Source organism: Dermacentor silvarum, chromosome 8 (genome assembly GCF_013339745.2).
Source record: "Dermacentor silvarum isolate Dsil-2018 chromosome 8, BIME_Dsil_1.4, whole genome shotgun sequence".
NCBI classification, from domain to species: Eukaryota; Metazoa; Arthropoda; class Arachnida; order Ixodida; family Ixodidae; genus Dermacentor; species Dermacentor silvarum.
The window spans coordinates 74,513,206-74,527,366 of NC_051161.1; the positions used below are offsets into that span (position 1 = coordinate 74,513,206).

The 14,161-nt window shown below is 44.3% G+C and overlaps 1 protein-coding gene across 3 annotated transcripts in view; it reads right to left on the reverse strand.

Annotated features, from left to right (window-relative positions):
• Positions 1 to 3,213: 3,213 nt before the first annotated feature.
• Positions 3,214 to 14,161, reverse strand: part of LOC119461461 (tyrosyl-DNA phosphodiesterase 2) — a 43,657-nt gene continuing 32,709 nt past the window's right edge. For all 3 annotated transcript variants that reach the window (XM_049672665.1, XM_037722780.2, XM_049672666.1), the window contains one exon: positions 3,214 to 8,629. In XM_049672665.1, the coding sequence (XP_049528622.1) occupies positions 8,345 to 8,629 (285 nt within the window). In that variant the 3' untranslated portion in view covers positions 3,214 to 8,344. The remainder of the gene's footprint in view (positions 8,630 to 14,161) is intronic.

The window sequence follows — 14,161 nt, forward strand, 5'->3', positions numbered from 1 at the left end:
ATTCCATTTAGTTTCTATAGGGTACTGTGTACTAGCTTCATGTTTTTAATGTTTCTCTTACCGTTTGTTACATTAAAAATTGTGGCAACACATCACCGACAAGACAATCCGTTGGTGGCATCTATGTTAACTACCGCATGTCGCTACTGAAAACAGTCACTTTGCAGAACCTGCCATGAAGCGCAGAAAAAACGGTCTATTGATTTTCTGATGCGTGGCAGGTCCTACATCAGGCAGACCAGCCACTGCCTTAAAGAAAGAGACGAGGAACACTATAAAAACTTAAAGGAAAATGAACTGACGCACTTGCCTATACACTGCGACGTCTGAACGTGTGAACCGCGTTTGCTTGAGACAAAGATTCTCAAAAGGCGCAAGAACCAGACGGTATGCAACCTAATGGACGCTTATTTACATGAACATGTAGGTAAAGGTCAGTACAATAGTATAGGTCTCAGACAAGATTCTGCTGGTTGTCCCATTAGGTCTGATCAATGTATCACTACTTGTTACTGTGCTAGTTGGTTCATAGTTGCTATGGCAAAAAAGGATTCTAAATAAAATGAAGGAAAAGACGGGAAAGAGAGTCTCTTTCCTATGTTGTCCTTACTTGACCTTGTGTTGCATACTTTTACACCATAATAAGTCTGACTGATGTCTTCCGCACATGTAACTAGTATGTATATTTATTCATGGGTCTGTGCCCAAAATAAATATGTTGGAAGTGCTGCCTACATTTTGCAATTGTTACCATATCTGCCGACTCTCCTGAATATATCCTACGGTGCATAAATTTCGGCTCGTTCTGTGACTTTAGAATGTTTCAAGTTTTAGGAAAAATATCTTTTGTTTGCAAAATATGTTTTAAAGTTGCTGAAGGATGGGGCGGTGCAAGATTGCAGCATGGGCATACAAAGAAAAAAATTGTGATAACACCTTTGCCACCTTGAGGCCTCCGAGAATGGACGGTGCATGCCTTGCGCCGCCCAACAGATTGTTTTGTGCAAGTTTATTCAGGCATGTGCCTGTAAGTGGCAAAATTGGTAACAGCAATGTCACTGTGAAAGTCTTATCTAAATACAATGCGTTGCTTTTTGGCGTCTGCTGTTCCTAGCTTCCCACTAAACAATGTGCATATGTATACTACAAAAAGATGTGTGCTCAGAGTAAACTTAGAAAATGCGCGCTACGCCATACAAGCGGAGCACGAAGTTATTTTTTTTAAAACACCTTCTTTTCAAATAGAGGCCTCCTCCTCACCTATTTCGAAGCTGCAGGCAACTAGCATATGTCGTCATGTGCAAGAATACCATAAACGGCTATATTGGCCAATAGTTGACAGCAATCAAGAAGCGGGTTTGGATCAGTGCACTTCTTCCTGCTGTTACTAGCATGTATATTAATTGATGCAGCTAACTAAACAGGCTCAAGTAAGCACAAATTTGCATTTCAAATTTCGATAAGAATGATGCACTTCTGGAAGAACCATCATTATCGTCTGCTTACGCTCAGCTGCGCCCGCCCACATAGGAATGAAACTTTGGCCACTCCTTATCAGTGTTGTAGCCACTAGGTCTCACTAATTTCGATTAATTTGAACACTCAACTAGCCTCAAACTACATGAAACTTAAGCTCAAACTACGCCCCGTACACTTTGCCTGCTGCGCCTTACAAGGAATGGCGGTTAGCATCTACAAGTAAAGTGCGCCAGCACGCTCTCACACCTGGCTCCTACTGGCTAGATGCCTCGACAGACATTGCTTTGTATTGTGCTACTGATAGCGCTTCAAGATACGCAATCTGGATTTGCTACTATTTGTGCAAGAACAAAGCTGGTCTGCACCCTGTAGCACGGCCAGACTGGAGTGCACAAGCCAAAGTGCGCATTCCAGCCATGTCGTGCACAATGCAAACATTGTGCTTTACAGGCAATTTGTGCGCTGTTTTCCTGCCACAACTTTCTGCCATGGCTTTCTGATGACGGCGGGGTTGCACAATGAACCAAGTAATGCCCTCTCATTAAAAATGTGCACGTAAGCTTTCTGCTCAAATGAAATAGATGCAAGGTAACTTTTATATTTTATAATCGTTGATCATTGTGTTCCAAAGCAAATTCAGGGCTCCAACACACATTGTGTGTCATTTTCATTTGGTATCGACCACGCCAACGCATGCTACTGCACGAAAACAGCTGTGGAGGTCCCCCTAACAGCTTCCCCGTAAAGGTGTTCTGCATAAAAAATGTGGTTGATCCCTCTTATATAGGAATCGGTATAGAACACGAAAGTGAAACGTGTCTTCACAGAAGTAGTGTAATGTTTATTGCACATTGATATATAATGTCTATTGGTGTTTTGTGGCTAAAGCGCCCTTAGGCGTTGATGCACCCACGCTGACGCCTGGTGGCACGTCTCCTCCATCACGACTACCAACGTCGATGACCATGAGCAACCGTCGTGCATATGGAAGCTGCACTACGCTGCACACGCTAGCACAACGCGAAAGACGAAGCACGTAACTGACACACTAATACAACGCGCAAGACAAAGCACGTAACTGAATCGTCACCGAGTCAAATCAGCGCGTACAGCGCGTCGTAATTGCAGCCTCCGCGATCAACTTCAGAAACATTTTCAGAGCTAATTGCGGAGGCCACGCTCCGCTGTGCTGAGTACGGTGAACGCCACCTAGGTGGCGTTGGTAGTGCTTCTAGATGCCAGCATCCCTTCGAATGCTGGCATCGAGGCGTCGTAGTGCTGAGACCACCGAAGCGTTCACTGTCGGTGCGCGTTAGTGTCATAATGCAGTACTTCTCTTTTCTGCTCGTAGGCGGCGGCACCGCTCCGAGCAAGAGCGCGGGTACACGGAGGAGTGTTAGATATATAAGGCGCGTCTGTGTAGCTCTCTGCAAATGCGTTTGTGGCGCAATGGGTTAAACGCTCGGCGATCTATCGTCGCGGACCGAGAGGTCGTGGGTTCGATTTCCAAATTTGCATGTTTGTGGAACTTTTTCTTCTGGTTTCTTTCTTTGTATTATGTTCGTGTACATTGTAAGCTGACGTATTTCCGTGACGGAAATATGTCAGTGAAGTCTTGGTGGACCCCGGCATAAAACACTTTCGTGTTAAAAAAAACACCTGGTATAGTGAAGGACTGCGAAGGCTTAGGTTTCAGTTTCATAATTTTACACAAAAACTTTTGTGTTGGTTGCTCAAATATTTATTTTGACTATCCACCAAAAACAATATTTTCTCTTTTTTTGATGCAGCCGTGCTTCCACGGCGAGGTAGAGCACTGAATGTGCCATGTGCACCACGTAAAGTGAATGTTGGCATTGTAGCGCCTGTATTTGCGGGCATTCAACATGATCACTCATTGGGAATCCCCCTAAAGCTCATGAGCCATGTTTTGAGGCCCCAACAGCAACTTTCCTCATTGCACTAAGTTCATTTGCCCCTCGTTTCTGCCTCCTGGCTCCCCCCAAAACTTCAGCTTTTTGTTCACTTCAGCTTCGCTTTGCGTACCTCCATTTACGTTTATGATACTTGCTATATTTTTATTGGCTCAAAGCATCACTACAAGATGCTTGCCCAATGCTCTTTTTGAAAAAGAGGAAACGTGACCCTCAAAGTGTTAATGCTGGATTAGCACAGACAATTCAGTGAACCCGTACAGATTTTCTTTTCCCCTGTTCTTACGTTTTACCATGAGACCAGCCAATGTGATTATATTTTGACACGAAATGGCCATTTATGATACATGACCACGAGTTTAAGCACACAGCATAAACACTCATAGGAGTGACATCCTTATGCATTTGGTTCGCGCAAGTGAGCAACAAAATCGGCTCAGATTACGGGATCGTTAATTCAAAGGGCAGGGAGAAACTGAAGTACTTCCGAGTTCATCTACAGGTATAGATGGAAAAGGATGGTTGGAATCTTGCATCGTTGCAGCGTACACTTCTACGTTGACATTCGTCAACATTCACAGGCGCCGTAAGACGCTTGCCTGCTGGCCCTTGCATTCTTCTTGCACATCGAAAACTCGAGTGCTTCACCGCAGTTTTTCCCCTTTATTGACATTTCAGCACCTGAAAAACACTTTTCTTACGACTGTTGTCGACGTCAAACGCGAGCTGATGCAGGCGTACACATGGAAATGTACTAGGGTGTTTCCTATTGGCTGTGACGTGCGAGTTATACCCGGACCACTCTTCTGGTTGAGCTGGTGGCACTAACTTGCAGCACCTTCGAAAAAAAGCAGAGTGTCTAGCCATTCCAGCAATGCTCATACCGCTTATGCTTTCTGTCACCTGCTTTCGTCGGGAAGCGATAATACACTGGCCTACAATGCAGAAAAAAACAAGAACTACACAAAAACTACAGCTAAACCTTGACATCACAAACTTCAATATAGCAAAATTCTCTATATAACGAAGAATGCAACTTTTTATAACTTCCTGCTTATAAAAATTAAATTATGCGGTTTTATGTGCCAAAACCACAACCTGATTAAAAGGCACGCCGTAGTGGTAGACTCTGGAATTTTGACCACCTGGGATTCTTTTACGTTCACCTAAATCTAAGTATACGGGTGTTTTCGCATTTCGCCCCCATCGACATACGGCTGCTGTGGCCGGCATTTGATCCCACGACCTCGTACTTAGCAGCCCAACACCATAGCCATTAAGCAACCCCCACCGGGTTTCTTGTTTATAGAGCACCATGCAAACATTTAGAACCTCAATATAACAAACTGTGTGTATACACGATTTTAATGTACTAATGAAATTTCATTACCACCGTGAAGGAATACAGAGACAATAAATGGCAACTTTCGCGGATGCAGATGGTCAAATGCTTGAATTACAAGCGGCTGCTTGTGAAAGCAACTCTCAAACTGCGCACCGCGTGACGAAGAGTGAATGCCGAAGCCGAGCAGCGTCATGTTCTGTGTAAGGTCCAAGTGTGACAAGATCCCATTGTGCATCATGTGCTGCATGCTTTGGGTGTGAGTGAAAGCATGCGAGGGTGAGCCGAGAAGGATGGTGGCTTGGGATGGTGGAGCCGAGAAGGATGGGGAAGAAGCATGGGGAAAGGGGAGCGAGCTCGCAGTAGCGCAATCAAGTGCACATGACGGGAGAGAGGGGGCAGAAAGTGGGGGCAGGTAGGCACCCGTCTCATTTTCTCGCGCGGCCATGGCTGTGCATGGCTGTCACCGCGGCTGAGTGCATACACAGCCCACGTGCCCTGTTTTAGAGGTAATTTGTCGCTTGTGCAAAGAGGGGGCATGCCGGGATGGCGTGGCATCATGTCCGTTGTCTTCCCGTACATTTGGTACCGGAGGTTGCGTAATCTAAAGTTTCGCAGGTGCGTTAAAGCGAGAAGCAGACTAAGCATTAGCTCCTCGCTGGCGGCGCTTTTCATGATAGCATCGTTCCACTGCGAATGACACTATTAGCCACAGGGGCGGAGTGGACGCAAAAACGTGGCTGGCATTGCTTCGTAGCACTGATGTGAAGATATCGTCAACACGGCATGAAACCATATCCTTTGTCACCGCCTCAAATTCAACAAAATTCATATTTTTTAAATTCAAGTTTGGTTCTTCCAATTGCCCGATAGTTTAGAAAATTTTGTGGTCTGTTCCGTGTAAGAAAAATTAATTAGCCACTGTACTGCCTAAAGTCAAATTTCAATATAACAAAATTTCGATATTATGAAGCAAGTTGCCCACTTTACCGACTTGTTATATCGAGGTTTAACTGTAGAATGGTTATGAAGCTAAGGCAGCGATATGCCTTGACAAAGGATGCTGTGCTAAGGGCTAGGGAAGTTCATGCTGCTCAACGGGCGAGTTTATTATCGATTTGTAAAGAAAGCAGACAACATAAAGCATGGGAGTACGCACATTGCTGGAATGTCGAAAACCTCTTGAATTTTTTCTCGGTAGCGTTGCAATTTAGTGCCACCAGCTTGATTGCAAGAGTGTTCTAGCAACGGCTTGCGCACTGCAGTTCATCGTGAATGCGATAACACATGACGCGCTAGGAAATGCTGTAAAATAAGGTAACGTTGGCGCTGCCACCGCGGTATGCCATTCCCCCTTTAGGTGTTGCATGCTTACTATCGTGTTTGCCCAATTCTATTGCACCCCCGATTGTAAAGCGCAGTTATATATTACCGCGCAAATATTTTCAAAATTAACTTGGTGCCGATTCTACCGCACACATTAAGCAGCGAAACCTGAGTCGACGCGCACCATGTTGAAACACCTTATGGAAAATACAAAGCACACAGCTTAATTTCAGCGGCTAGTCGCTTTTGGAGTACAACGACACCTCCTTTTCGCTGTCTACCGGGGAAAGAAAGTCATCTTCAGTTCCACTCTACGCATTAAAAATGCCACACGCACAGCAAACAGGAAAATGGCGACCACGAACCAAAGCATAAGAAACAAAAAAGAAGCCCATTCGATGGCAGTCTGGCTATAGCTACCTTGCACTGAACCTTTATTTTTGTTAGTAAGAATCATTTCATTTTCGATTTTGAGAAGAATTAGTTACGATTGTAACGTGCATGCAAATTTTAATGCACTTTTTATTTTAAGAAGGAGAGCGTTAGAATCATGCAAATACAGTATATCCATCAAGGTGGAAGCTTGGGCAAGTTGCTGATTCAACATCGACATGTCTGCACAGCGCAAAAAACAAGGACTGAAGGAAGAACACAACACAGGTGCTGTGTTGCGTTCTTCCTTCAGTCCTCGTCTTTTGCATTGTGTAGACATGTCGATATCCAACAAGTTTCCCCTAAAATATTTGTTAATGCAAGGGCCATCATTACAACTCAGTTCATCAATGCAAACAAGAACTCCAACCAATTTCTTCTCGGTTATTATTTGGTGACAATATTCAGTCACCACTGCATACCGTAAAATCAATATCAAATGGTAAAACTTCTGCACACACATGGTGAAGCACACACATGGCTTCACACATAGTGAAGGAGCAAAAAACAAGAGCAACAGGAAACTATGAAACGTGAAACAAAAATTTCTGTGGCAATTTTTTTCATCCTAACACTCTTAATGCTAACTAACGTATTAAAAAATAACACAAACAGACAAGTACAAAGAACTTGGATATCTGAATCCTGTAAGAACTGTAGCTTTGAACTGCACTGGTAAAAATAAGGATGACGAAAGCCCACAATGCAATGGCTTACAAATATAAAGCCTAACACATACTATGTGTACAATGCTTGACCACAAATGCTTACTGCTGCCATCTTCCACAAGATACAACAGCAAAAGGACAATGACAAACGCTTCCGCATACTGGGGGTTGCAATGTCTACAAAAGATCATTTGCTTGCACAGGTAACATACACATTCAAAACGTTCATACAAGATCCCGTGCTGAAGTGCATCAGTCAAGCTAGACTTGCTTCACACGATACAAAGTTTGCCTGCCGCGGCAGTTAACACGCACTTGTGCTTATGGCAGTTTCTTGGTTTCTTTTACATTTATAAACAATCTTTCACAGATAGGCACCATTTTTGCCAATGTAACTGGCTTAATTATGCTCTGCCATACATTCACAGGACTTTTCTGCAAGAATATATAATTTTTTTGTCTGCCTTGCCTGTATAGTGAAACACTGTCTTGTCTTTCAATGTATGCCCTTTTCTTTTTGTGCACATCAGCTGCTGAACTTCACACAAGAGCACTGTTTAAGACTCTTCGTCGTAGTCATCACAACGAAAATATTGCAACATCGTAAAACTACGGGATATCAATTATTCATCAAGGACATGTCTAATGCACTGACTGCACACCCACATGCCTAGGCCAGGTACATGGGGTAGAATGTGACGAAAGTGGAGCCACTTGTCTACTTCCACAGAGTATGAAATTGTCAAGATGGACTTCATCATTTACAGCGAGGTACAAGGCTTTCTACTACAGCATGTTTTCTTTGATAAATTATTAACTACACCACCAGTAACAACCACAATGGTTCTCAACGTAAAATGCCAAAGACAGCCTCCTTCAGGACTGAGCTGCCTGAATTATTTTCTTTCTGCTTTTGTGTATCAGTGGTGTGCAAGAAACCCTGTGGAGCACTGGCTCGCTTTAAAAGGTAAGCATACATTGTTAAACAGCAGCCACAGCCACTTCGTGCCATACTTTGTTGCATGGTTCCTGGTGCTATACAATTGTGCTGGCAACTGCATGAGTGGCTTGTGTGAAAGTAAAAGGACCCTGGTGCTGGTAAAGCGTTTTTCTCACTGACTGTCCAGTAGATAAGGTATTTACAAAAAAAGAGCACGTCCGGGTCACAAACACCTAAACTGGACGGCAATACCCCAGTGGTCACTGGGGAAGCACTGTTCCGTTTCCAGTCTTTTCTGTCCGATAAGTTCGAACGAAACTGGCAATAAGTGAGCTGGCTCCGAGTGTCGAAGATATATGCGGTCAAAGCGTAGGCGGGCAGTGACCTTTTTACCAAAGTCTAAGTTGTCGTTGCATGTCATGTCCCACGTGTAGCACAAGCCTGGGTCTGAACCACACGCTGTCCACACATCCTGGATGTCTTCCGGTAAACCCCCACACGAGTGAACCTGAGAAGATTAAACAGTTTGAGGTTAACTCTTGAAAAGGGTCCCGAAATGCTTTTTAGCACGCTGCAAATACATTCTTAATCTGTAGACAGTGTTGCCATTAACACAGAAAAAAAAACACCGCTGATTCAGTTGGCAGGATTTGCCAGATTTTTGCATGCCCGCGAATCAAACACTCACCCGCTTTTGTTGTGTGCAAAGTACAAAACTAACTTAGAAGTGACATCAAAGTTCATAAACAGATTAGAAATCTAGCGTGCACCCAATTTCTTAGCACGAAAAATGGGCAAAGGTCTAAGGTTGCCAGCAGTCATGTCATGAAGTCAGCTCCACTACAATACAACCATCTTATGTGGTAAACATCGAACGCCACAAAACGGGGTTTTGGTTTGTATCCAGTTGCACCGTGCTGGGAATTTCCAGCCTCATTTCTCAGAAAAAAAAGGACAAGAAAAAAAAAAATCTTCCAGCCTCATTTCTCAGAAAAAAAAGGACAAGAAAAAAAAAAATCTCCTCTCTCCCATAACCCCACGGCCTTTTGCGCGATAGAAGTCGCGTTTGCTCTCCGCTGTGCGTTCGCTCTCCGTGAAGGCGCGCATCCCCCGCGCGCTTTCACTCGCACATACAGCGCGCGACGACGATTTAATCGCCCTTGGACTCATGCTCCATGTCTCATGCTCCTCCTCCGCATCGCCCTCGTTGATCTGCTCTCCCATTGGTGGGCACACCTCGTTGAGAAGCGTGTTAGCTACCGCCCTTGTCAGCGAGATTTTCCTGCAGAAGCCGATTATAACCGGTATTTCGTCTCACACGGCTGCACTGTATGCGGTATGCGTGTACATGGAGTGCTATGGGAAAATTAACGAGAATCTGAAAAGACCGTACTGTATCCGGTCCTGCACTAAAGCTGTTACGTTATAAGTGGTCTATACTGTATCTCCAAAGGATGGGTGCGCCGCCAATTTTTTGTCTTGCGCCTGCTTAAGCAACAGTGTCGCAGATGCAACGGCTCCTCTGTTTTATGTGGAATTAAGACCACTCTACTCCTACTGCTACAAACCCAGCCTGACAGATTTGGTATACTGACTGCTGTATTAATAGGATTGCCAGGTGTGCATGATTCTTCTTGCTAAACTGCTGGCCGATCTCCGCCCATATTTCACACAGAGGTACCAATTTGCGTAACATTTAGTTTATTACCACATTGGCAGGATTTGTATAACAGTTTCGTCTATAATAAATCCGAAGTGGGCGTTGTTTACAGCTATGCCATTCAAAAATTTTGAATTATGCTGCAACAAAACAGTGGCCTTATTTGTCACAGCTACGGCAATAACACGGTGCTCGCCATAGTCCTGACAGATGGCGTCAACATTCAATTGCAGTGCAATCAACATTTTCCGAGTGGCATCGCCACAGAAGACACCCAATTCAAATTTGTTGTGCATGGAGCTGTTGGATAATGCCAGAAAATGTAGTATTAAACTAAACTTCATGTAAAATGGCACCTCTGCGCAAAATATGAGTGGAGGTCAGCTAGCAGTTTAGGAGAAAGAGTTGTGTACATCTGGCAGTCCTATCCATGCAAAAGTCAGTATGACTGAATGGTATAGTATTCTACACCTCTGTCTTCTGATAGCTGTCAATGGCTGTGTGATTGATGCCTTCATGATGAATACGAGCAAGGATAACGATAAAGGTAACAGAGTGCTGGACACCAAGACATGATGACAAAACTAACCTTTCATTTTCCAGCAAAGTATGATATGGATGGCCCAGTGAGATCCCCCCAATGAAATGCCCACAAAAGGAAGTGTTCATACTTCCCTTGAAGTTTTATTAAAGCAAGGTTAAGCTGTATGTATGGTCAGGGTCAAGCTCTTAGACTGGGAAGGCTTAGAAGTGAGGATCAATGGCGAATATCTCAGCAACCTTCGGTTTGCAGGTGACATTGTTCTGTTCAGCAACAATGGGCACGAATTGCAACAAATGATTCAGGACCTTAACCAAGAAAGTGTAAGATTGGGGTTGAAGATTATTATGCAGAAGACAAAAATGCAAGGCAAAAAAAGAAGCAAGGGATAACGAATTCACAATCGCCAATCAGCCTCTAGAGTCTGTAAAGGAGTGCGTTTATCTCGGTCAATTACACACAGGGGACTCTGATCATGAGAAGGAAATTTGCAGAAGAATAATGCAGTGCGCACGGCAGGCATTGTCAAATCCTGACTGGGAGCTTACCACTGTCATTGAAAGAAAAAGTTGTCGCAGTTTCACCTGAAAGGCGAAGCATCAATTGCGATAGCAAATTTGTAGAGAGCTATACGGAGTAATGATATTAGCTTTATCAGCTGTATAAACTTGGACATGCAGCAGCACCGGCAACACGCAGAACTGTTGTCGACGCCGTCGGCATTTTGCCCGCGTTCGCTCAAAATGCGTGCGGCGTTGGTGACTGTTGCCGGAGCCTCTGATATAAATAGGCACTTGGTGCCGCAGCTAAACGTCGCCTCCCTCCCCCTCCCCTCCCCTCCCCTCCCCCACGGCCTCTCGCGTGTCGGAAGAAGGCGCGTTTGCTCTACATATATGGTGATTGTAAAGGAGGAAATAGACGCCTACTTCTGCAGCCCTTAAGGGAGCACGGCACAGAACGCGCGTTTGTTCTCCGCCGTGCGTTCACTCCCCGGGAAAGCGCGCGCGGCTACGATTTCATCTCCATTGACGTCATACGGAACCTCACGGCGACGGCGACGGCAGAAATCTGCTTTTGAGTGTCCATATAATTGCTATCGCAATAAAAGTGTACAATCATTGCATTCAGTGCTAACACATGACAGAAACTTGGAGGTTAACAAAGAAGCTCGAGAACAAGTTAAGGATCGCACAAAGAGTAATAGAACGGAAAATGTTAGGCCTAACGTTGACGGGAAGAGAGCGGTGTGGATCAGAGAGCTAACAGGGATAGCCGATATTCTAATAGACATTAAGAGAAAAAAATGGAGCTGGGCAGGCCATGTATAGTGTATGATGGATAACTGGTGGACCATAAGAGTTACAGAATGGTTACCAAGAGAAGGGAAGCGCAGCCAAGGACGGGAGAAAACTAGGTGGGGTGATGAAGGTAGGAAAGTTGCAGGCACAAGTTGGAATCAGCTAGCGCAAGACAGGGGCAATTGGAGATCGCAGGGAGAGGCCTTCGTCCTGCAGTGGACATAAAAATAGGCTGATAATGATGAAGCTGTATGTTTATAGAGAAATTAAATTGTTATATAATAAAAATTATGCGAATCCCATACACTGTGGGAATCAATGTTATGCGAAGACTTTTGCAGGTACCTGGCTATCCAGCATCATTTGGGGTTCTGGAAAGTGTTACCAGGTAGACCAAATTGTTTGTGTAAGGCGAGCACTCGTGTGTGACGCATAGATGTATGATGACAACAACAAGATGACTAAGGTGAGAACAATTGTATGCTGGTGACTGCATGATTTCTACTCTGGTCATTCAACAAAAGTTTACAAAATGCCTATTGTTGGGTTCAACACCAGTACTGGTCGGACGCAAGTGAGAGAAACACCAATTATGACGTAATTTGCGACTCAATGTTGTACAATCGTACGTACCGATGCCTATGCCATGCGGTCTATCATAAAAAGACAATGACATTTGTACCATGTAAACCCGTGTAAGGGCCACACCCGCAACTTGGCAGCTCCAAATTTGAAACAAAAATGCCAACTGAGAAGCAAGTGCATTCAGTGCACGCGTGCATCCGCATACTTTCACATGCCACTTCTAGATGCCGAGAGCTGCACTTTGACCTGTGACGCCCGGGACGCGGCCACGACCAGCTTCTGTGTTCCTCCATAGGAGTGATAGTGTGGCGACAATAGCAGGGGCAGTGATAGCGAAGACAAGTAGCCAAGTGTGCATCATGCATGAATCAATTAATAAATTCATTATGAAAAGGATAGCATTCGCTTTTGTGGTGGTGGGTGATCACGGAGGGTTACGGCATATTTCATACTCAATAGTCCGAAAAATTAACACAAAATGACCTGCTCCCATGCAAGGGCCTCACCTCGTTAAAATTGTGAAAAATATGTGTGGCCCTTACACGAGTCTATACGGTACTTCAGCGAGGAAATGGTAAAACCTGTTTAACCTGGACTGATTCGAAAGGTGGCAGAATATCGCACAGAATTAAGTTGCTATGAACAAAGGACTGGGGAATGTGGGCTGATCCCGAAGGCGATGCAGTCTAACACAGCATCTCAAAGTGCTAGCTGCCACTAGGGTGAATGCGAGAAACTGGCACGTGACAAACGCACCAAACGTCTCAAAAAGTTAGTTTGCTTTGGTGTGAGAGAAGTGACAGAGAAGGTGTCTAGTATTTAGGTAATGGCCAGGAAAGCTTGTGAATGCTGTGATGTATGGACATGCTCACATGCGATGACAGCAATCTGTATTTCGGCCGCTGTCATGCCGTTGCTATATAGGGTGTTCCAGCTGACAATATCCAAGCTTTTCAATGAAAAAAAAAAAAGACAGATTAAAGAAAAAGCACCGTGCGAGCAAGGTCCAAACACAGTGTTTGGTCGTCAGACCTCTGACGGCCAAGTTTGCACCAAATTTGCATCTCCTGGCAATTGCACATAGTTTGAACGCTTTCCACTTTCATTGTGTGGCACTCCTCTTGCTTCACCATGGCTCGGGTCAACAAAGACAGCGAGCGTAGAGCTAGGTGATGATTCTGGGTGACAAAATTCACGACAGAAGACAACAAAGTCGCGTAAGGCTGATTTACTATTTATTACAATAAGCAAGAAACGTCGGACGTGCAAGACATACACGCTTATGGCATACATGACGGTATACACGCTTATGTGCCAGCTCACCAGCCCCAGCATGGCTTGGCTTGTTCTGATGGCTCGGCCAGAAACTACTGTCATAGATTAGGCAATAGACCACACGCATTCTTTCCGTTTCAGGAAGTGCTGGCAACACAGCAAAACAAAAACATCGCTCTTTCTGCTTGTAGTGGCACCCGAGTTTTCATGGCGTCGTGTAGGCATAATCCATAAGCTCGAATGGTACGCTGTGTAGTGTCTGAAATATCGGTCATTGTTATATATTACAGATATGGAGACTGATGGTGGCATCGTGACTATGTCTGAATAGTCGAGCGCGTCTAAATTTTCGGCATCTGAAAAAACAATATTAGGCGATTGCAACTGACTCAAAAAGTTTAGTGTGTTCATAATCTAAAGAAAAAGAATAAAATAAGCTCATCCTACTAAACATTACAGTGGAACCTCATTGATACGACTCTGCATAATACGTTTTTTGGGATCAAATGTTTTTTTTTCTTTTCCTGATAATACGATTTCGTTGGATAATACGTTGGATGATATGATTTTCGGATGATACGCTTTATTTTCCCGTTCCCCTGAAGATCGTATCAGCGAGATTCCACTGTATCTTCTGGCATATTTCACAACTGATCTCTACCAGCTCATGTTCTATGAGCT